Source organism: Drosophila serrata, unplaced genomic scaffold, assembly GCF_035046125.1.
Source record: "Drosophila serrata isolate PLE 108 unplaced genomic scaffold, ASM3504612v1 contig_382, whole genome shotgun sequence".
NCBI classification, from domain to species: Eukaryota; Metazoa; Arthropoda; class Insecta; order Diptera; family Drosophilidae; genus Drosophila; species Drosophila serrata.
In genome coordinates, this window is record NW_028257280.1 from 540,689 (window position 1) to 561,683 (window position 20,995).

At 47.2% G+C, this 20,995-nt stretch overlaps 6 protein-coding genes across 7 annotated transcripts in view; 4 read left to right on the forward strand and 2 right to left on the reverse strand.

Moving 5' to 3' along the window:
- LOC110186886 (lateral signaling target protein 2 homolog) overlaps positions 1-5,399 on the forward strand; it is a 19,236-nt gene extending 13,837 nt beyond the window's left edge. The window contains exons 2-5 of the mRNA XM_020956186.2: positions 1,456-1,596; positions 1,659-2,402; positions 2,471-3,531; positions 3,587-5,399. Of these exons, the coding sequence (XP_020811845.2) occupies positions 1,456-1,596; positions 1,659-2,402; positions 2,471-3,531; positions 3,587-4,574 (2,934 nt within the window). The 3' untranslated portion in view covers positions 4,575-5,399. The remainder of the gene's footprint in view (positions 1-1,455; positions 1,597-1,658; positions 2,403-2,470; positions 3,532-3,586) is intronic.
- LOC110186887 (uncharacterized) lies at positions 5,357-8,574 on the forward strand. Its single transcript, XM_020956187.2, has 3 exons — positions 5,357-6,191; positions 6,254-6,871; positions 6,958-8,574. Exons 1-3 carry the CDS (start codon positions 5,689-5,691, stop codon positions 8,477-8,479), a joined length of 2,643 nt encoding a protein of 880 aa, XP_020811846.2. The 5' UTR covers positions 5,357-5,688; the 3' UTR covers positions 8,480-8,574.
- An 852-nt stretch (positions 8,575-9,426) lies between these two features.
- On the reverse strand, positions 9,427-12,968 carry LOC110186888 (cilia- and flagella-associated protein 58). Its single transcript, XM_020956188.2, has 7 exons — positions 12,446-12,968; positions 12,174-12,393; positions 11,824-12,113; positions 11,320-11,768; positions 10,950-11,266; positions 9,933-10,894; positions 9,427-9,866 (listed from the first exon to the last, which is right to left on the reverse strand). Exons 1-7 carry the CDS (start codon positions 12,536-12,538, stop codon positions 9,597-9,599), a joined length of 2,601 nt encoding a protein of 866 aa, XP_020811847.2. The 5' UTR covers positions 12,539-12,968; the 3' UTR covers positions 9,427-9,596.
- On the reverse strand, positions 12,631-14,483 carry LOC110186891 (palmitoyltransferase ZDHHC16). The gene is made up of 6 exons (XM_020956190.2): positions 14,274-14,483; positions 14,037-14,184; positions 13,675-13,984; positions 13,405-13,616; positions 13,022-13,347; positions 12,631-12,968 (listed from the first exon to the last, which is right to left on the reverse strand). The coding sequence occupies exons 1-6, from the start codon at positions 14,315-14,317 to the stop codon at positions 12,863-12,865; spliced, it is 1,146 nt and encodes a 381-aa protein (XP_020811849.1). The 5' UTR covers positions 14,318-14,483; the 3' UTR covers positions 12,631-12,862.
- On the forward strand, positions 14,460-16,022 carry LOC110186889 (NF-kappa-B-activating protein). Its single transcript, XM_020956189.2, has one exon. The coding sequence runs from the start codon at positions 14,575-14,577 to the stop codon at positions 15,931-15,933; it is 1,359 nt and encodes a 452-aa protein (XP_020811848.2). The 5' UTR covers positions 14,460-14,574; the 3' UTR covers positions 15,934-16,022.
- Positions 16,023-16,083: 61 nt separating this feature from the next.
- On the forward strand, positions 16,084-20,661 carry gb (solute carrier family 7 member genderblind). 2 transcript variants are annotated; one of them, XM_020955636.2, is made up of 7 exons: positions 16,084-16,787; positions 17,315-17,794; positions 18,381-18,894; positions 19,133-19,333; positions 19,419-19,568; positions 19,826-20,003; positions 20,075-20,661. In XM_020955636.2, the coding sequence occupies exons 2-7, from the start codon at positions 17,328-17,330 to the stop codon at positions 20,134-20,136; spliced, it is 1,572 nt and encodes a 523-aa protein (XP_020811295.2). In that variant the 5' UTR covers positions 16,084-16,787; positions 17,315-17,327; the 3' UTR covers positions 20,137-20,661. The 2 variants fall into 2 exon arrangements, with proteins under 2 accessions (XP_020811295.2, XP_086696152.1); XM_086840026.1 differs by lacking the exon at positions 16,084-16,787 and adding an exon at positions 17,044-17,138.
- Positions 20,662-20,995: the final 334 nt, after the last annotated feature.

Sequence of the window (20,995 nt, forward strand, 5' to 3'; positions counted from 1 at the left end):
TGCTGAGTTATATTTCATGGCGTAACTGCACTCAGAGGTATTGCTTAAATGATATAAATGTACATAAAGGCTGTAAAGTAAAAGGTTTGAATAATTTCATGAAAGCGAGTACCTACTCCCTATAGATCGCATTAACCTTATGCATTGTTTTTCCCCCTGTGTGCGTGGAAATCTAGCTGGGAAACGTAATTAAACTTAGCTGGTGCAAAAGTTTCCCTGGAATCGTTGAGCCATATCTATACTATAAGATATATGTATGTAGCTCTCTGTGTGAGTTCAAGTTTCGCCAAATGCCCCGCTCTGTCCACACCTCCAGCTTGCAGCTGTGTTCTCCGGCGTACCCTTACCCGTATCCGTACACTACTCTTAACCAAACCCAGTGATAAACCTGCCGAACTGCGCAGTTGATGGCCGCAAGACGGAGCAATGGCGGAGAGTCAACGCTTTGACTCGACGTGTTTACCTTTATAATAAACACATTTCGTTCGCTCCATACATTTGTTTCCTTTTACGCTTTTAATATTTAAACAGAGCACATAAGCGAAAACGCACACACACAATCACGGACAGAAATGCCCCGAGAAAACAAGTTCAACTGCCGATAACTCGCTTTATCGTCCCGCTCTTCGACGCCTCTCTTTCGGTTTAAGTTCATATTTATTATTTGTATATTTTCCCCTTTGCTTCGAGTGAATCTCGTGCGATTTGTTGAGGTTGGCAGCCCTGCTTAAGTGAGCCACGTGATTAAATGGATCATTGAAATTTCAGACACATAGCAGCCACTTGTTGCATGTCCACGAAGGGGGGGAAAAGAGCGCAGCTCATCTGGGATTGCATCATCTTGATGGGTTGCCTTCCACCTCCTCCTCCTCCTCATCGCTCTCTTATGAGGCAAACAAACTTTTGTTATTCATTGTATCAGTTTAAAGTTGAGCGTTTTGGTAGCGAATATTCGAATGGAATCACAGCTGCGGTTAAGATAATAGAAATTATTGATCAAATAGTCAACGAAAATAAGTAATCGATCATCTAAATTGAGTCGCCTGATGAACCCCTCTAAATATCACACAATTCATTCCCTTTGGTTACAATTGGAAGTGTACCCTTGATTTACAGCTCTGACCACCATTGTATATTTACATACGTGATTTGTGGGTTTGTTGTGAAATCAACGAAAATTAGCGGTGTTAATTAAGCCGGTCGTCTGTATGCCTGAACGATAGCGTCTACGTGTTTAGTGGCTCATTGAGTCATCGTTATCACCATGCCAACCTCCGCCACCCTCTTGCCAACTGCACTTGTCACACGATCCGTCCTCAAGTCCAGCCCGATTGCCAATTACAATTTGTTGGTCTTGCCCAGCGATAAGCCTGAAATGAGCAGACAGTTGGGAAGGGAGCACCTCTTATCTACGACCAGTTACTCATCCAAATTGCATCTCTTCTTCCCGTACAGGCTGATGACAAATCGCTGCTGGCCCGCTTCTTCCATGCGGATCGATCCCTTACAGCGGTGGCCAGCGAGCTGGACAGCTTCGATGGACGGGCAGAGCCGGATCGGTGCACCAGACTGGTCAGCAGGCTGCGACAGAACCAGGTGAGTCCCAGGGAAAGTCAAATATACATGTCAGTGGATAATAATTTCTATTTCTTTTACAGGACAAAGTCTTGGCCATCACAAACTTGATCATGGAGGAGCTGCTGGGCGATGATCGTGATCCAAGGGCTTTTCGCGCCAAGTTTCCGGAAGAAGTGCTGCAGGAGAATCTGGCGGGGCAGCTGTGGTTTGGCGCCGAGTGCCTGGCCGCCGGATCCTCGATCATGAACCGAGAGACGGAGAGCAAAGAGATGCGTCCCCTGGCCCAGGCGGTGACCAAGAGTCTGGGCAATGTGCGCGTCCTGCTTAGGGATCAGTGTCTGCGCAACAATGTGCCCAACAGCAAGACCCTGCACCTGGACCTGAATGACTCCACCACTGAGCAGCTGTATGAGAGCCTGAAGATCTTCGATCGACTGTTCGCAGAGTTCGAGCTGAGCTATGTCAGCGCCATGGTGCAGGTGAAGTCCCGGCACGAGTACGAGATGCAGCAGTGGATCGGCGTGCTCTTCTCGGAGACGCTACAGCGTGCCCTGAAGACCGGACTGCTCGATCAGGACATGGTGGATGCCTTCGATCCGGGCCTTATGTTCTCCATTCCGCGTCTGGCCATCGTCGCCGGCCTGGTGGTCTATGCCAAGGGTCCACTCAACATGGACATGCCGGGCGATCAGTTGTCCGAGATGTTCCGTCCCTTCCGCACCATTCTGATCAAGATCCGTGATCTCCTGCGCAACCTCAATCACCAGGAGCTGTACCAGCTGGAGAAGCTTCTGTGCACCAATGAGGATATCAACAACACCAAGGTGAGGGCATAGATCCTCATTTTCTTGCATTCCTTATACTAACAATTTGATATTTACTTTTTCCCCAGGTTCCCCTTGGCTCGAGTAGCATCGAGGCACCTAGTCCGGAGCACAGTGCCAATCCCACAACGAGCACCAGCAGCAGCAGCAACAGTAACAACAACAATAACAACCACAGCAGCATCAGCACGGCGACGCACAGGACTGTGGAACGGCTGGTGGATCAGCGAAACAACAATAATAGTAACAGTGCTGCTCCAGCCGCGGAGGAGGCCACACTGCGCTCACCGTCCATGTTGTCGCTGTCGGCCACCAGCACGCCCACCGCCTCGCCCGCACCCTCGCCCACGCCCTCGCACTCGATAGCCTCCACATCGTCGGCGGCTACTAGCTCCACAAATCCACCGGCAGACTGGAGCGATGGCGATGACGAGGATGAAGACGACGAGGAAGCAGACATCGAGGTGGATGAGGAGGACTTGAATACCAGCAGCGACGAGGACACGGATGAGGAGCAGTTGCTCAAGGATATTGTGGCGGCGGACTGTGCCTCTGGCTACCTCATACCCAATACCAATCTGGGAAACCTGCTACAGCCCCAGGAGGTTCCTCTCACGGACAACTTCGTGGCCAGCGAAGATGATGAGTATGGAGCCGGGGAGCTGCAGCAGCAGCGACAGCGTCAGGAGGATGAGCCCAGCACCAGTGCCGCCATGCTGGCGGCCAGCCACAACCTTCAGCGGCTGCGTTTGCCCAGCAGTGACAGTGAACCGCTGGCCGAGCACACAACGACAATCAAATCGTCCGAGGAGCAGCTGGTCCAGCAGCAGCAGGCGCCACCCGTGCCCAGTAGTCGGCATCGGCATAGTCACCGCCATCACCATCACCGCCACCATCACCACCACCATCATCACCAGCACCACACACATCACCACGAGCAGCCGCATCCGCATCGCACAACGCGTAGTGCTCGTAAACGTTGCAGCCTGGAAGCCTCGGAGCCTATAGAGACGACGAATCAGCCAGAGAGGGATCAGATCCTGGGCAGCGGCGACACTAGTGCCGCCTCCTCGCTGTCCGACGATGTGTCCCTGGCCATGCGTAACACCACGGCACGCCTCAAGTTCAAGTGAGTGGCTCTCAAATCTTGTTTAACATCAAAGTGTTAACCTTTATCCCCACAGGAGCACCGAGAACCTGCTGCATCGCTTGTTCGTCTGCATTGCCGGCGTTGCCGACCAGCTGCAGACGAACTTTGCCTCCGATCTGCGCCAGATTCTTCGCAGTGTGTTCCTCATGAACATGTCGTCTGCTCAGGAGGAGATGGACATACCGGAAAAGACCAAGGAGTCGGAGCTGTTCGAGTTCCGGGCCTCCGAGAATGATGTGATACAGGAGAGTGCCGGCTCCAACCAAAGCATTTACTCAGCGGAGGAGGTGAATCCCGAGCTGGACAATGTGTTCAGCGCCGGTGGAAGCGGTGAAGAAGGAGGCGCCAGGAACGGTAATCCAGGCAATGCCCAGCGCCATTCCACAGGCGCCAGTATCCAGAGAAATCATACCATCGATCTGGTGACGACTACGCTGAGCGGCGAGGGAAGTGGTGGGGCCGCCAGTCGCTCGCATGTGACACGGAGCCGAAGTCTCGGGGACCAGGAGTCAGCCAGCACGACGGCCCACAGCAGCACACAGCAGCAGGAGCAGCAGCAGCAGCACCACCAGCAATTGCAGATCCAGCTCCAGCGGCACCGTAACAATTCCGTGGGCAGCAACACGCCGTCCAGCGCCTCCTCCACCAGCTCCAGTTCGGAGCAGAATTCCCCGGTAAGTGCCAGGAGCGGCAGTCGCCGTCGCCTGCAGAGCAACAACGAAACCCAGATGCCAGCCTCCGCCACAACTACACTGGCTCCGCCCGCCTGGATACCCGATGGCAAGGCGCCACGCTGCATGGCCTGCCAAACGCCATTCACTGCCTTCCGGCGTCGCCACCATTGCCGCAACTGCGGCGGAGTGTTCTGCGGTGTCTGCTCCAACTCCTCGGCACCACTGCCCAAATACGGATTGACCAAGGCGGTGCGCGTCTGTCGGGAATGCTATGTGCGTGAGGTGCGCTCGGGCTTGCAGGGAGTCCAAGGCGTCCAGTTGCAGAGTCCAACGGCCACCGCCTCTTAGGATTGGCCTTTGGCGCTGGCAGGCGCAGCTGATGACCAAAAAGGGAGAGGAAAAGCAAACTGTGAATCGCAAACATTGTTTTCTGTATTTTATACGTAAACCCAATCCGAAGCGAGAGCGTATATAGATCGTATATATATCTTATATATAACCATAACTATATATTTTTATTTCCAAACAATGACCAACAACTGAGCGTCTATCAAACGAGTGTGTGTACAATAAAGCTTCGATCCTGTACTATATATATCGACATTTGGTTCATATCAAAGGATAACCATGAGGATGACGCCTTGCATTTTAAACTAATTACGTTTTGTTTGTCGTTTTTCGTTTCTTATGGGCTTTAGGGAAGAGCACCTTAGCCTTAACTTTGCAGAAATCCTTTTGTCACTAGCCAAGGCCTTACTATATAGATAAATGTATATTTTTCTAGCGTTTGCGGGGGTATTATATCAATCGAGCTGATTATTATATGGTAGGCGTTAATTGTAGCAGAAATTTTTGCGAAAACATTATTTGTGATTTATCGTAATTTAATATGTATTAATTCCCCTATGTTAAAGCGTTTCTATATCCGATCCCTCTAGCTGGAAGTAACTAAGTAAATCCTAGACGTATGTGTATGTGGCAAGATGAAATCCTTAAATTGAATTTCAACAATAATTAAATCACTATACCACACTAAACATAAACATATATATATATTTTCTGATTCAAACTTGTATAAAGAAATATAACAAAAACAATGAGAAACGTGTCTAAATTGAGTTTAAGAAATATATGCAATTTTATGCTTAAATAAACAAAAAGAATACATTTAAAGGATTTAATTTGAATTTATCTTGATGGGAATTTGAAATCAATTTAAAGACCTCATAAGTAGAGGAGGAATTATTGCAACAAGCCATTTCATATCTTGTTTTGTTATTCCGAAAAACCGATCATAATGCATTACACTTATACTTCACACTGATACAGTTCGGAGTTTTTCTTTTATTTGAAGTTAATTTTCTTTAATTAATTTGTTTTTGTTTGTTTTGAGTCCTGAAGGATTTAATCCTTCGCCTATTTGTTTTTTCAACCATTTCCTTCGCTAATTGATACCATAAAGATGACGCTGTTAAAGCGAAAGCGAAACAAGAGGAAGGTGCCGTCCAAGACATCCCTCAGCTCCAACACATACTTGGCTGAACGCTTCAAGGACACGGTGGAACCAGCTCAGCTCGATTTGTTGGTGGATCTCGACGAAGAGTTCTTCCAGAACTCCTACCTTTTGGTGCAGAGCCTCAGCAGCCGTGACTCCTTTGTGGCTGGCAAAATCAAGCGGTACGTGGATATCCTCATTAGACTCCACGCCCGATATGTCGCCGAGGTGGAAGAGGCCAACACGCTCCGCCTGAAGGTGAGCACAGCGGACGAGAAGCTGGAGCTAGCCCTGCGCGCCACGTCCACCTCGGAGGCAATGATGGAAAAGATGCGAGAGTCCCTGGAGGAGGCCTGGCGGAACGAGGATGCAATTAAAAATCGCGAAGAGATCATCCAAATTCAGCTGCAGTCCCTTGTGCGCGCTGATCAGTCGGAGTTGCCGAACACAGAGAGCGAAGAGCTCCAAGGGTGAATATGCGAACTCTGCAAACCTTCCATTTTATTGTGTAATTTAAAATAAATATTTACAGCAAGGAAGGTCATATCCGGAGCCTGGTCTTTCGTGATCGCGATCGCCTGGCCGGGGAGCTGAAAGACTACCAGAAGCGCCTGTCGACCCACCGCATCTACTCCGAGCAACTCGAGGATATGCTGAAGGTGGCACAGGACACCATCTCCAATCAACAAGTGCGGTTGAAGAAGGCCGAATCAGCTTACTGTAAGCTGGAGCGCAAGACTGCCCTGGCACTGGAAAAAGCCCAAGGACGCGAGATGCAACTGGGCAAGGGGATCGCGGCGTTGCAGCAGAAGATCCTCGCCTTACAGCACGTTCAGATGGACTTGGCGGATATGACGGTCGACCACGAAGCACTGAAGCAGAGAAATGAACGCCTTTCTCATAATAACTACAATCTCTCGAAAACTCTCCACACGCAGGAAGAAAAGAAGAACCAGCTGCACCTGAGCCTCAAGAGGGCCGAGGAAATGAACAACGCCCAGCGGCGGAAAAACGACGACCTCGAGTCAGCCATCCGTCACGCCGATCAGAATGCCAGGAAGAAGGCGGAAGAGACCGTCAACCTGAAGCGGCGGTTCCGTCAGGTGGCCAAAAAAAACGCTGATCTGAACGACCAGGCACTGATCGATTGGTACGTACTTCCTCCTTCTCCTCCTCATAGACAGCGTATGGTTTGACATTACGTATCTTATTCTATTTTATTCCATCCTCTTGCAGCAACGAGATCAAGTTACTAAATAAGAAGATTTCGCTGCTCTCTGCTAACCTGGACGAAGTTACCATCCAAAAGGACGAAATGGCCCGTACGCGGGACAAGCTGAGGGTAGAGATAACCCGACTCAATGACACAGTGGCATTCGTCCGGCACGAGATCTACGGTGTACGAAACCAGAAAGACGCCGTCCAGATCGAACTGGCACAAGCCCGCAAGCTGCTGGACGCGAAGAGTCTGGAGGTTCAGAAGATAGCACGCGAAAGGCAAGAGCTTTTCGTGGAGCTGAATGATGCCGAAAAGAAGATCGGCGGGCTCGAGGAAGGGCTGGTCGACAAGACAGAGCGTCTTGAGGCCACGCAAATGCTGCTGCAGCAGAAGCAACAGGACTTCTTCAACATCAAGAAGCAAATGGAAATCATTCACTCCGATAAGGTGATGCTGGTGAAGTCGCTAGAAATGTGCTCCCGCGATCGCGCCATCATGCAAACCACGATGGCGGAGCTCACGCACCAGATTAACCAGCAGAGCGCCGAGCTTTCGGCCAACGAGAAGGATATGAAGTCGCTAAGGAACCAGATTGAGCTGCTGGGCCGGGCGGTGCGCCAGAAGCAGAACGAGATCCATGCCAAGGATGTTCTGCTGGCCAGCACTCGCAGCGATCTCCGGGAGATGAAAATCAGGGTGGAGCAAAGCCAGCACACCATTGACACCGATGACAAGCGGTTCAGGGGCATGTCATGTGCCTTGGACGAGGTTAAAAAGGAGAAGACCCTGGTGGGCTTGCAAATAGTCAAGAGGAACGACGAGTTGCGGCTGTTAAGGGAGAAACTGGCTATCATGCAGATTGCCATCGATCGTGGCACCAGGCAATACAATCAGCGACTGGAGGACATCCGACTGCTCAAGCTGGAGGTGTCCAACCTGCGGATGTCGCACATGTGCATGCAGAAGGAGGTAGGCAATAGGGCAGAGCTTCGCCAGGATGTGATACGACTCGAGCGGCAGCTCAACCAGGAGAGGCTGAGGGTGTCAGCCTACTCGGAAGAGCTGTCCCGCCCCTGTCGCATCCACCGCTGGCGTGTGCTGTTCGGCAAAGACCCTCGGCGCTTCGACCTTATATGCAAAGTGCAGTCCCTTCTCAAGGTTAACCTACGCCTGTCCGTACAGCGTGACACCTTGGTCAAGGACCTTGCGGAGGCCCAAAGGCTCCGCAATGACTACAAGCGCCAATTGGAACGGAAGGCCTATCCCCAGTACCACGAAAAGCTCTTCCTCCAGGAAAGCATCAATCGTCGCCAGAAGCGCCGTCTCAAAGCCATGACTGCTGAACTCCGGATCAACGAGATCGACCTGAAGACGCGCGACCGCCTAATTGTGAGCTTTCAGGAGCAACTGCGTCTGCAACATCAGGATACTCATTCTGCGCCAGTTCAAAAGGTCCAGCCGAACGGTGACAGGTTTTTGGACAAGCTGTTTTTATCCTCATCCAGCTCAGTGCCAGTGGACCTCGTATGTTTCCACTGACGAAGTGTCCCAATATGTATTCAGATTACCTGTGAAGCACTGTAAGGTGTCATTTTTTCAACGAAGGCATTAAAGCATTACTTTTATAACAGGGATGGGAGTTTATTGGTTTTACATTTTTCGATCAAAACTATCCCAAAAATGCAAAAATGTAAAGCTTTTCTGTGCTAGTTTTTGTTGTGTACAAATAAGCATAGGGAATTTAAAAAGAGTACATTTTTGTTTGGGAAAATTTTATAATTTAAAGATGAAACCCCTTATAGCTAAATCGCCTCGGCTGCTGATGCTGATCAATAATACATATATATGATTTATAGGGCCGGAAATGCAAATTTATTTGACAATTCAAAATTTAAAAAGCTCATAACTTGGCCAAAAATGCATTAATTTCAATTCGGAAAGCGTTCGTATGTTTATTTTTAGCAGGTTAGTAAAGCTGCATACTCCATTTAAAATGTGATTTTTTTGCCCGATTTCCGAAAATTTTAACGATGTAACCCGTTTCCTTTTTTCCAAAAGTGGGAAATTTCCGAAAAAAAAAATGTTCGGCCGGATGTAGCTAGAAAGATTCGCCATTTTATGCTGATCAAGAATATATATAATAGGGTCGGAAATGATTCTTTCACGATGTAATAAGCTTTTGATTAAAGTTATAATACTATATGATATATTAAATTATAATAATTCACAAGACAATTTTCCCGACAAATCAAAGTTTAAAAAACTCATAACTAAGTCAAAAATGCATAAATTTTAAGATGTAAACCACAGAAGAGCTAGTTTTTATAATGCGAACAAATCTGCGTACTAAGTTTTAAAATTAACAAATTTTAATTTTTTTGTCAAATTTTGACAATTTTTACGATGTAAAATGTCTTACAAAATTTGGAAAAAAATTAAACATTTGTTTTTCCCCTAAGACATGGCTAGATCAACTCGCCTGTGGATGCTGATAAATAATATATATGATTTATTGGGTCCGAAACGACTTCTTCAGTGTATTACAAGCTTCTGACTAAAATTATAGTATCTTGAAAGGTTATAAAAATACATTTGCAGAAATACTCGATCGGAAGAATCTCCCATATTAAGAAATGGAACGTAACACCCCAGCCTGCTAAAGCAAGTTGCTGACCATCTTGAAGCCGGCGCCCAGGGTCCTGGGGATTTGGGCAGGGGCAGAGTAGCAGTGCATCTGTTCCAGCAATTGCCGCTCCTCCAAGAGCTTCTGCTTGTGCTTCTTCTCCTCCAGTAGGTGGCTCTTGGTAATGGCCAGACTGATGCGCATCTCCTCGAGCTTCTCCTTCTTGGACTTCTCGTCAGCCTCCCTGGCAAAGAGCTCCGCCTTGAGCACCTTTAGTTTTCGATCCTTAGCGGATAAGGTGGCCTTTTTGAGGAGAAATTAATTGTTAAATGAAAAAATATTGAGTTTCGAGCTGCTAAAATGGCCCACCTTGACGCTGTTTAGCTCTGCCTGCACCTTGTGACTGGGCAGCTTTAGCATGAATTCCTTGAGAGCCGCGTATAGCTGCTGGGCCTCGTTGAGGGCCCGCTCCTGCTCCGTGGCGGCGACGTTCTGCTGCAGCAATTGTCTGCGTAGAATGCTGATCCGGCTGAGGAGGTCCATCTTTTCGGGATCCTTGCCGCTCAACAAACGCCAGCGGTGCACGTTCATTGGGGTGACCATTTCGTCCTGCAGGGCACGAGCCTTAATCCGCTCCTGGTTAAGCATGCGATGCATTTGGAGTAATTCCTGGCGCAGATCCGCCGCACTCTCCCTGTCCGCCCGCAGGACATCCCTTTCGGTGCGCAAATTCTTGATCTCGATGCCCATGAGACGCATGTCATCCTGGCACTGGGTGTACTGTCTCTGGGTCTGATCGTACACCGTCTGCAGGTTCTCCTGGCTGTGTTTCAGTCGCTCGTACTCCTCGTTCCGCTTCGTCAGTGCCGCACTGATGGCATTTTTTTCGTTGATCAGATTGTCCGCATCCTTGCGCAGGCGCGCCAGCCTCTGCTCGTCCTCCTGCAACGACTTGGCATGCCTATCGTTCTCCTTACGCTTGTCCAGCAGCTCGGCCTTAGTGTGCTGCTGGCCTAGCTGGGCGTGCCGGATGTCGTTGCGCAGCAGGCGTCGCTCCTTCTCCATGCGATCGATCTGGAGTTGGAGCTTGGACAGCTCCGCGTCGCGGTAGCTAATCTTTGCTTTAAGCTTCTCGACGAGAGCTTGGAGATTGACCAGCTGATCCCGCAGCTTCTGGCGATCCTCGTCGGCCACTTGGACATTCCGCTGCAGAGTCTGCCTCTCGGCGACAAGAACATCGTACTGCTGCTGGAACTTGGAGCACTTGGCCTCCAAGTCACTGATTGTACGCTTTAGTTCTATCTCGTAGTTTTCCTTCAGGTGGATTTCGTCTGGAAAAGAAGGGATATTAAAAAGGAAGAAGAAGAAAGGTGTATGGACACTCACTCTGCATTGCATCCAGCTTGTCAATCCAGTGCTGGATTTCGTCCAGCTTCTTAGTCTTCTCCTTCTTTAGCTTGCAAGCGTCTTCGTTGAGTTTCTTCAGTTTAATGTCCATGGTGCTTATGGTGTCTTTGAGGGCCCGCACCTCGTGCTGCGCCTCCTGATGCAGGGCAGTGGTCTGCTCCACGTGCTGATGCTCTGCCTGAACTTCCCGCTTCAGTGTGTCGCGCTCCTTGGTAAGATTCTCGTTGTTCCTTTCGAAGTGATGGACCACGCGACGCATGGACTCCAGCTCCTTGTCCTGGGTACCCAGTTGAGTCCTGGAAAGTACATTATTTCAAGTGGCTAAAGCGTCATGTGGAGAAGAGCTTACTTGAGTCTTATGTTCTCCTGTTCAACCTCCCTTTTAGCTTCGTCCAAGCCCGCATACTTGCGGGCTATGGTCTCTTGGGACTTCGCCAGCTTGCCATTATCCTGACGAACTTTGATAAGCTCGTCCTCTCGCACTTTGAGTAGGTTGATGCGTTGGTTGAGGGCTCTCTTATTTTTATCCCTTTCCTGCACCGTATACTCCAGATCGACGGTGATCTTGGCCAGCTTGTTGTTGGTGGCATTGTGCTGGGTGTTCAGGTGCTCGAGATTCGTTTTCAAGGACAGAATCTGCAAGTTCTGACGCACTTTAACCTTGGTGAGCATCTCGTTGGCCGATTTCATTTGGGATATTTGTTCCTGGTAGCGCGACTCTTCGCTCTTCATCGTCGACAGCTCCTTGGTCAGGGCGTCGACCTTGCGTTTCAAATTGATGGCATCGCTGGAGGTTTCCTAGGGAGAAGTTCATTACCTCCAGCATATAAATAACAATATTAATAAGTCTTACATCCAGCAGCTTGAGCAGCTCCTTGTTCTTGGCCTCCAATCCCTCAATGGTACTGTCCAGTTCTGAGGCATAGGTTCGCTGCAGGTTCAGGCGCTTGTTCAGGTCGTTTATTTCGGCGGTGAGGCGTTCCCGCTCCTTGCCATCGTCCCGCTTGCTCATGGCCAGACGCTTCTCATTGAGATGGGCCACCATCTGCTCCGATTCGTCCAGTTTCTCCCGCAAGCTCAACACCTCGTCCTGGGCAGATTGCTCACGGATCTGGGCAGCATCCTTCTGCTTCCAAGCGCCCTCTAAGCATCCATAATATTACATCTTAATTTATTTATTTAAATAAATAGAGGTGCAATTACCTATGACCCCCCTCAGCTCTTCAATGGTGGCCATGTCCATTTTGCTCACTCGCGCCGCCGTCTCCAGTCGAGCCTCGAGTCCTTCAATCTCTTTACGCAGCTCCTGGCTGCGCTCCTTCTCCAGGCGCAGATCGCTCTTGTAGCGAGAGCCACAAATGAGCAACCGCTGAACATTGTCGGCATTATTGGGAGTATCCTTTTGCCGCAAGGCTTTCGTAGCCTGAAATACAGGATTTAAGTCACTCTTTTGTCAATACATGCTGCCACTTTACCTCGGGTATCTTTTCGCACAGTTCCTTATAGAAATCATCATCAAAATCATCCGGCACCAACGGCTCATCTTCCGAGCCCGAAGCCTTCGACATCCTTTCAAGTTCAAGCTGCAAGTTCTTTTACACCTTTTATTGACAAAACCCTTTAAGCTACAGGCTGTCAAGGGCAACCACAACAGGTTAGATTTGTTTAATGCACGTATTTTATTATTTAACTTAGGTATGTATAAAAAGCGTCACTGTTCCGATTAGTTGCTATGGAAATAAAAGTACATAAATGTCCTGGCATTTGCTCTTCAACTATGACTATATTAAGGGAACTTTGGAGTCGTAGAATACCTAAAACTTATCTAATTGAGCTTAAGCTTAATCTTTCTGCTAAGGAATTCCTCTAAACTGACATCACAAGAGCTTCGACTATGGCCACTCGTCCTCAAAGGGGGCATCGTGTACTGTGTGGAAACTGAGGCCAGTTCCCTCCGGCTTGTGCCAGGAGGGCAGCAGAACTGTTCGCCAGAAAGATCTGCTCGGTAGGCTTATGAGTAATAGGAACTTTTCAATATAAATCCCACTTACCTGCCTCTCACCAAACCCAAAAACAGTTTCCAGTTCTTTTTGGTGCCAAAATTATAGGGATTGATGTAGATGCGTTGCTGTTGAAGGAGCCTTTTGCGCTCTGCCTCGTTAATGTGTGATTCCACACTCGTCTCGCCACGCGTGATGAGCTTAGCATGCCAAATGGAGAGGCTACCCAGAGCTAAGACAACCGACACAAGAGTGAAGGCCATGAACCACAAGGCGCGACGCCTACCTGGCGATGGGGCATCTGTATCCACCAAGGGTGTCGGTAGGTTGTGCACAGCAGGAGGCAGCATGAACTCATCGTACTCATTGGGATGGGTCTTAAGTAGAAAACTCCTAATTAACTTAACTTCAAATAGAGTTTAAGCATAACTTACCACGGGAATAATGTGGCCGCTAAGGTTAAACTTCACTGGTTGCCCCTCTAGAGGCTCTACCTCGGTCCAGCTCTCGCCGTGATCCAGCCATAGATATTTGTGGCCAATCTCCAAGCCGGCAATTATAAGGAACAGGCAGCCCAGCGTGGTGTACATCATGTACAGGAAGAAGTACCTGTGGTTGGCATATCCCACACAGTTGTTCAGCCAAGCTGCATAGCAATAATAAAATATAACTCAGAAAACTACAGAAAGTTCAATGATACCCACGACAGTGATGATCCATCTTGAGAATGCAGCGATTGCATACGGAGCAGTGGTGCGTCCTGGGTGGCTTTGGAGCTATGCATTTGCCACACATGCTGACAGCCTCCACGAGCGACACGCCCTCCGGCGGATTACCAGCCGGGGTGATTACAGCCATCACATAATGGAATATCACATTTAGAAGCAGCCAATTGCCCACGAGGAGCAGGAAGTAGGTCACCAACTGGCTCTTGGCCCACCAAAAGGGCAAGCCAATCCAGTAGGCAATGCTGACCACGGAAGTGGTCAGTGCAGCCACTCCGACCACAAAGAACTATGGGGAAAAGCTATGAAAAACAAATTCACAGTTTGTTGCCAAGTCTTACCGGTCCCAGGCAGTGAGTGTAGTTGTCCACGAACCAAAAAATAGGAGTCAGGCAGACGTCAGAGGCGTAGGAGGAGTTCATGTGTGCGTTAAAGGTCAGCGAGTGCCAACAGTGCTTCATGTAGGACCAACGCAGGCGACAAATCGAACTGCAGACCGGCAAAAAAAAGCGAAATTGATAAATAAAAACATTGTCAGTTAATACTCCTACGAAAATGTGTATAAAATGTCGACTTACAGCAGCTCCTGGCTGGAGTTACCTCTCCACGTGATGCGCGCCATGGCAATTTGCGATGTTTTCTTAATTTATCCGTAATTTACAACATTTTTGGCTTTTAATTAGATTTTTGGGCAAAATAAAAATTTGCAATTAGTTTTTCTTAGTTCTAGTGTGACCACAGCCAGGCCCAGCGCCAGCAGCTGATGCCCAGCGATAGAAATGATCGATAACTTGGTTATCGCTTGTGTGCCATCACCACGCACAAAACAAATGTTTTGCATTTTCCGGTGAAATTAATTTAAAATTTATATTTTTCGCGATGCGTTCACGTAGCAGGAGTCGCAGCCGTCAGAGGAACCGCCGGCGACGCAGCAGATCCGACTCCAGAGAACGTAACCGCTCCAGGGAGCGGGAGAAAGACAGAGAGCGGGAGCTTCATAAGGAAAGAACTTCAAATCGAAGTTCCCGACGTTCCAGGGAAAAAGAACTGGCGCCCCGTCGTCGTCGTACCCGCTCCGCGTCCTCCAGTAGCTCGAGCAGCAGCAGTGGCAGCCCCAGTTCCTCCAGAAGCTCCTCTGCCCACCGAAAATCAGAAAAGAAGTCCGTGGAACGCTGGCCCAACGATCGGTTCCACGAGAACAACCACGACCGACGGCAGAATCCTTTCCGGGGCCGCGCTCCTGAGGGCAGTTTTATCAACGATCCCGCTGAACCGTCCAGTAGAAGCCATCAAAGAGGCCGCGGCGCCGCCGGTGGCCACCACTCCAATGCCAATGTGAATGCTCGCAGGGACCACCGGGTTCGCATTGGCGAGGAAGGCGTTCCCGAGGTCTGGGGCAAGAGCCCAACGCGACCGGAAAACGACGACGTGGAACTGGTCAAGGGTTCCTACGTGGGACCCAAGAAAAAGAAAAAGAAGGGCAAAAAGAAAAGCAAGAAGTCTGAAAAGAAGTCAAAGAAGAAATCTAAGAAAGCAAAGAAGAAAAAGAGCAGGAAATCCAGCTCTTCGGAGGACTCCTCTTCCAGTGAGTCCAGCAGCGAGGATAGCAGCGACGACTCCAGCGATGACACTAGCAGCTCCAGTTCCGAAAGCGATGATGAGTCTGAGGAAGATGTTTGGCTGGAGAAAACCGCCGAAGGCATTAAGAAACCTAAAAAGAAAAAGTCATCTGCAAGCAAAAAGGATAAGAAATCCAAAAAGAAGAAGAAAAAAAGGAAATCCGAGATTTCCAAGTCTAAAAAGAAGAGCTCCTCCTCCAGTGGCGGCAGATCCAAGACCAAGGACAGCTCCAATCACAACGACGAGGATGTGGGTCCCTCCCTTCGAACCGGTGGCAGCCTCAATCAAAAGGACTTTGGCAAGGCTCTGCTGCCCGGCGAAGGAGCTGCTATGGCTGCCTACATCGCTGAGGGCAAGCGGATTCCCCGACGTGGAGAAATCGGCCTGACCTCCGACGAGATCGCCAACTTTGAGTCTGTAGGCTATGTCATGAGCGGTAGCCGGCACCGGCGCATGGAGGCGGTGCGTATCCGCAAGGAGAACCAGCTGTACTCCGCCGACGAAAAGAGGGCGCTGGCCATGTTCAGCAAGGAGGAGCGGCAGAAGCGCGAGAACAAGATTCTTTCGCAGTTCAAGGACATGATTCACAACAAGCTCCAAGCCAAGGACAAGAAGTAGATCCGAAAAACCTTAAAAATAAAAGATTCAGAGGACAAAATTTAAAGACTTAAATATTTTTACTTAAATAAACATGTTGAATACTGGAATTATGCACTAAGGTCTTTTAACATACTTTTAGCTTCTTAAAGGGAGTAAAACAACAGTGTAAACCTCTCTGCTCACAAAAAAAATAAAAACATTTAATTAAAAATCAAACCTTATTTTATAATCCAATGCATTTTTGTGCGCATAATAACGGTTAGTCCAAAATGCAGTATTTTTGAATCTCCCATCGGCTGGTCACACCGCGGAATATGACCAAAACGTGGGGTTGAAAAACCTTTAAACGAAACTGTGCCAATTCAACAATTAAACCGCAAAGATTGCAAAATTTCGCGGTTACCTCGATGTCAGCTCTTATTTATCAAACCCATTAACCGAATTCCGCGTGCTGCACGTCGAAATATTAGTTCAAATCCCGATTGCATGTGCGAAAAAAGCAGTTGCAGCTGCGGCAGTGAGTGTGGTGGTAGTGCGAGCGAGATAGCCAGCTGACGAACAGCGGAGCAAAACAAAATAACGCTAACCGGCAACGGCGAAAAAAGGAACAGCAGAAGCAAAAGTCAAGGGAAGATAAGCCCTGCCGCCGCATACAATTGAAAAATACACTTAAATAAACATACTCTGACGGGAATCACCCACACATTAGCCAGCGAGCGGAGGCACACCCACAAATACACTTGCCTCGTTTAATCAATTAACGGGACAACGGCCAGAGAGATTCCCAGTTCCAGTCCGTTTCCAAGCGTCGCGTGCGTAGATTGTGTCACCGCCGAGAGCTCCGTCGCTCACTCCAGGATAAGGATAGCAAAGTATTTCATCGGCCCAATAAAAAAGGAATAGAATATATAGATGACCTGCCATTCCCACTTTCCATTTCGGTTGGAAGTTTGTGATAAAGCAAAACTGATAGCGTTTGTAGCAGGACTAAGTTATGCTTTGTATTTATTGGATTGGTTTTTGAATTATTTATCATAGGAGAGATCCTTAATTTCATAGTTTTCTGAAAGTTCTATGCAATATCTCTTATCTTATAGAATTTCTTCATCTTCTAGGCAGTTACTGTGACTATATTGTCCAGTATTCCTGATATTTTGATAATGACGTTAAAATTTTGTACACAGTGTCTTTTATACTCTTGAATTTAACTCTTTCTGGATAAAGTACTTAATTTTTTCTATAATTTCCTTAACTACTTTAAACCCTTCCTCACCCTGCTATAAATTTTTTAATATCCTTTAAATAATATTCCATAGTTTTCCATAAATCCCATCTATATGTATCCAGATTTGTATAGTTTTTTTAATCTATTTAACTTCCTGTTTTCCTTCCGTTTCAGCTAATACCATACCATGGCCATCTCCGATGAACTGCAGTCGCCCTCGAGCGAAATGGTGCTCCTTACACCGAGTTCCGGAAACCCACCATCCAGCATAGTGCCCTCCAGCAACGGCATTAATATGTCTAATCAGCCTCCCGAACCGTCACAAAATCGCGAAGGATCTGCTGAATCGGACAGCAGTCGTGTGGTGATCAAGAAGCAACTGGGTCTGCTGGAAGGCGTGGCCATCATTCTGGGCATTATCTTTGGATCCGGGATCTTCGTTTCGCCCAAGGGTGTGATTATGGAGGTGGAATCCGTGGGCACATCGCTAGTCATCTGGGTTCTCTGCGGTCTGCTGTCCATGATTGGAGCTCTGTGCTACGCAGAACTGGGCACTGCGATACCCAAGTCTGGTGGGGATTATGCCTATATATTCGAGGCGTACGGATCGTTGCCGGCGTTTCTATATCTATGGGATGCTATGATGATATTTGTGTGAGTTATTCTTTATTTATTTAGAATGCCTTATAACTTTATTTTCTTCATGTTAAATTTCATAAAGAATTCCTTACAAAGCTTTAAAAATTTCTTACATGCTGATTGATTTGTTTATCAGACCAATTATAAATAGGAAAAAAGGTTTCATAACAAAAAAGATAATAATTTGATAATTCCATTTCATAATTTCTTATCAACAATTTCTACAAGTGAAGACACCATTCGTTCTTGGCTCTTTAGTTTTCTTAGTTTTGTGATCAATTCAGTGTTGGCCAGTTACTCTTTGTTTCAGAGTAAAGGCATTTTCCTTGATAAGACCCTGTCTGGGCTAGTTTGGCAAGGTTGTTTAACGTAGAAAGTGAAATACAGATCTTTATCTCTCGTAATCTGCAGTCAGTACACTTATTTATTGGGGCAGTTGGTTCTGGTTCTGCTCTAAGCATTTTATTGCCTGCTATTTTTGACATTTCGAGTTCCGCGATAAGCTAAAATTATATTTTTTTTATTTGTTGCATGCGAATACAATCATTATATTGCAGTCTGCGTAAATTTTCCACTGATTATTTATCCTTATCTCTTGCAGACCCACAACCAATGCGATTATGGGCCTGACCTTTGCCTCGTATGTACTGGAGCCCTTCTTCGGCGGCGCCTGTCACATACCCAAGGCGGCCCTGCAGCTGCTGGCCGGCATAACGATCTGCTTTCTCACCTACCTGAACTCTTACTACATGAAAGTGACCACTAAGATGCAGAACATTATCATGTTCACCAAAATCGCCGCCCTGGTGATGATCATTATCGTGGGCCTGGTCTGGATGTTCATGGGCAATGTGGAGAACTTTGAGCGACCGTTCGAGAATACAGAGACTGATCCCGGCAAACTGTCAGTGGCCTTTTACTCCGGCATCTTTTCCTATGCCGGCTGGAATTATCTGAACTTTATGACCGAGGAACTAAGGGATCCGTACCGCAATCTGCCGCGCGCCATTTACATCTCGCTGCCTCTGGTCACCGGGATCTATGTGCTTGCCAACATGGCCTATCTGGCGGTGCTGTCGCCCAGCGAGATGATAGCCTCTAATGCCATCGCTGTGGTAAGAATCCCTGTTCCTATTTTCGATCAGATCAAGCGGGAAATCGTATCAGGAAACGGTTGAACCCTAAGTCGAGCTAGGCTTTAAATTGTAAAATTGTAATTGATCAATTTTCTAGGCTATTCATAGCATTTAAATGTTAATTTATTTGATCGGAAACCCAATTGCTTGTTGCTTAATGAAAGCAGATCGGCTTTGTCAACAGATTTTAATTGTTCTCCCTCTCTTTCTTACATAGACCTTTGGGGATAAAATTCTCGGCGCCTTCTCATTGGTCATCCCCATCATGGTCGCCATATCGGCCTTTGGCGGCCTCTCCGTCCATATCATGACCTCCTCCCGCATTTGCTTTGTGGGTGCTCGCAATGGACATATGCCGGCTATACTGTCACACATCAGCGTGAAGAGCTACACCCCGCTGCCTTCGCTCGTGTTTCTGGTGAGCGCTGCGCCCCTCAATTAGCGCACAAAAGATATATTACGTAATTAATCCCTAAATGATTTGGTTTTTGTCCCACTCACAGTGCTTCCTCTCTATTGTGATGCTAGTGGTGAGCGATGTGTATGTGCTGATCACCTACGCCAGCATTGTGGAATCGTTCTTTATAATGCTGTCGGTGTCGGCGGTGCTATATTTCCGTTACACCCGACCCAGCATGGATCGGCCCATTAAGGTGAGTTATTGGGTTAATCGGTGTAACCGAAATGAAATAGTTGTTAGTGTGTTTATATTGTTTTCAATTATTTTCGCTCTTATCTATAGCAAGACCAATTTTTAAATAGGTTTTCTGTATTTCATATTTAAAAATAAAATGTAAAAGTGTTTAAGAAAAACACTTACTTAAGCTACCGTTACTATTCGATATGATACTATTAGCTTATAACTGAAACCATATGCGTATAATCTATTTGTTATTTCTGTCTGTGACAGGTCGCCGTGTGGATACCCGCCCTATTCGTCATCGTATGCGCCTTCTTGGTCGTCGTACCCATCTATGTGGCGCCCTACGAGGTCGGCATGGGGGTACTAATAACCCTAATTGGCATACCTTTCTACTACTGCGGCGTCGTGTGGAAGAATAAGCCCGAATGGGTGCAGCAGGCGATTGGTGAGCATTTACACCAGCCGAGTAACCCTAAATTGTCCAAATATTGTATGGTTTTTTGTTTTTACTTATAGACTCGATGACCTTTACTTGCCAGAAGCTCTTCATGTCCGCCAAAGAGGAGAAGCAGGACTAAGCTGCCTACCGCATTAACCAAAAGCACAAAACAAAAACAAAAAAGGAAACATCACTCTGACTTGCCAGCTATCAAATCTCTCTCTACACTTAAATCTCTATTGATGGTTGGAGGACTACTTGGACTCGTTGAACCTGGAAACCAAAACACAAAACATAAAGCGAAAAAGATAATAGGGACAGGAGCAGGAAGTCAATTCTACTTCATATTTCTATATATATTTATAAATCATGACAAACAAACGTTGACCTAAAGTGCAAACTCATCGAATAGTAGTTGTTAGTTTTGAGTAAACCCTCTTTAGCATTTTGTATCATTTGATTTGCATTAATTGTGTAAATTCGAAACCAAAGTAAGCCATAACTGTTGCCAAAGCTGTAAATTGGCCATTTTAAGCTCCAAAATTTGTTACATATTTTTTAGAAAAGTCATACATCATCATTTATTATTATTATTTTGTAATTTATAACCTATCTAAGTGCATTGCAAATTCGTAATAAAGTTTTTTGTACGTTTTGACGACGACGAAACTCGGTGCCATCTTTTAGGCGATGGCTGCGACCAAAAAAGTATGCAGCAAATTGTGGCCGGCAGATATGGGAAAAACAATTGATAAGGCCGAATTATTGATTGAGCATCCAATTGCGCTTCCCAACCAATCAATTATGGTCTGATAAGTAATGTTGCTATTTTTAAGCCATTCATGACTGAGAAGTTGCTATTCTGGCCAAAAATAAATTCCAAGTGTCGCGGGAATTGATATGTTTGTCGGACTTTCGGATGACGCCAGCGCTATATTTGATCGGAGGCACTGATAGAATATTCCGTGCGGATTCTTTGGCCGAGTCTAGGTGTTTTT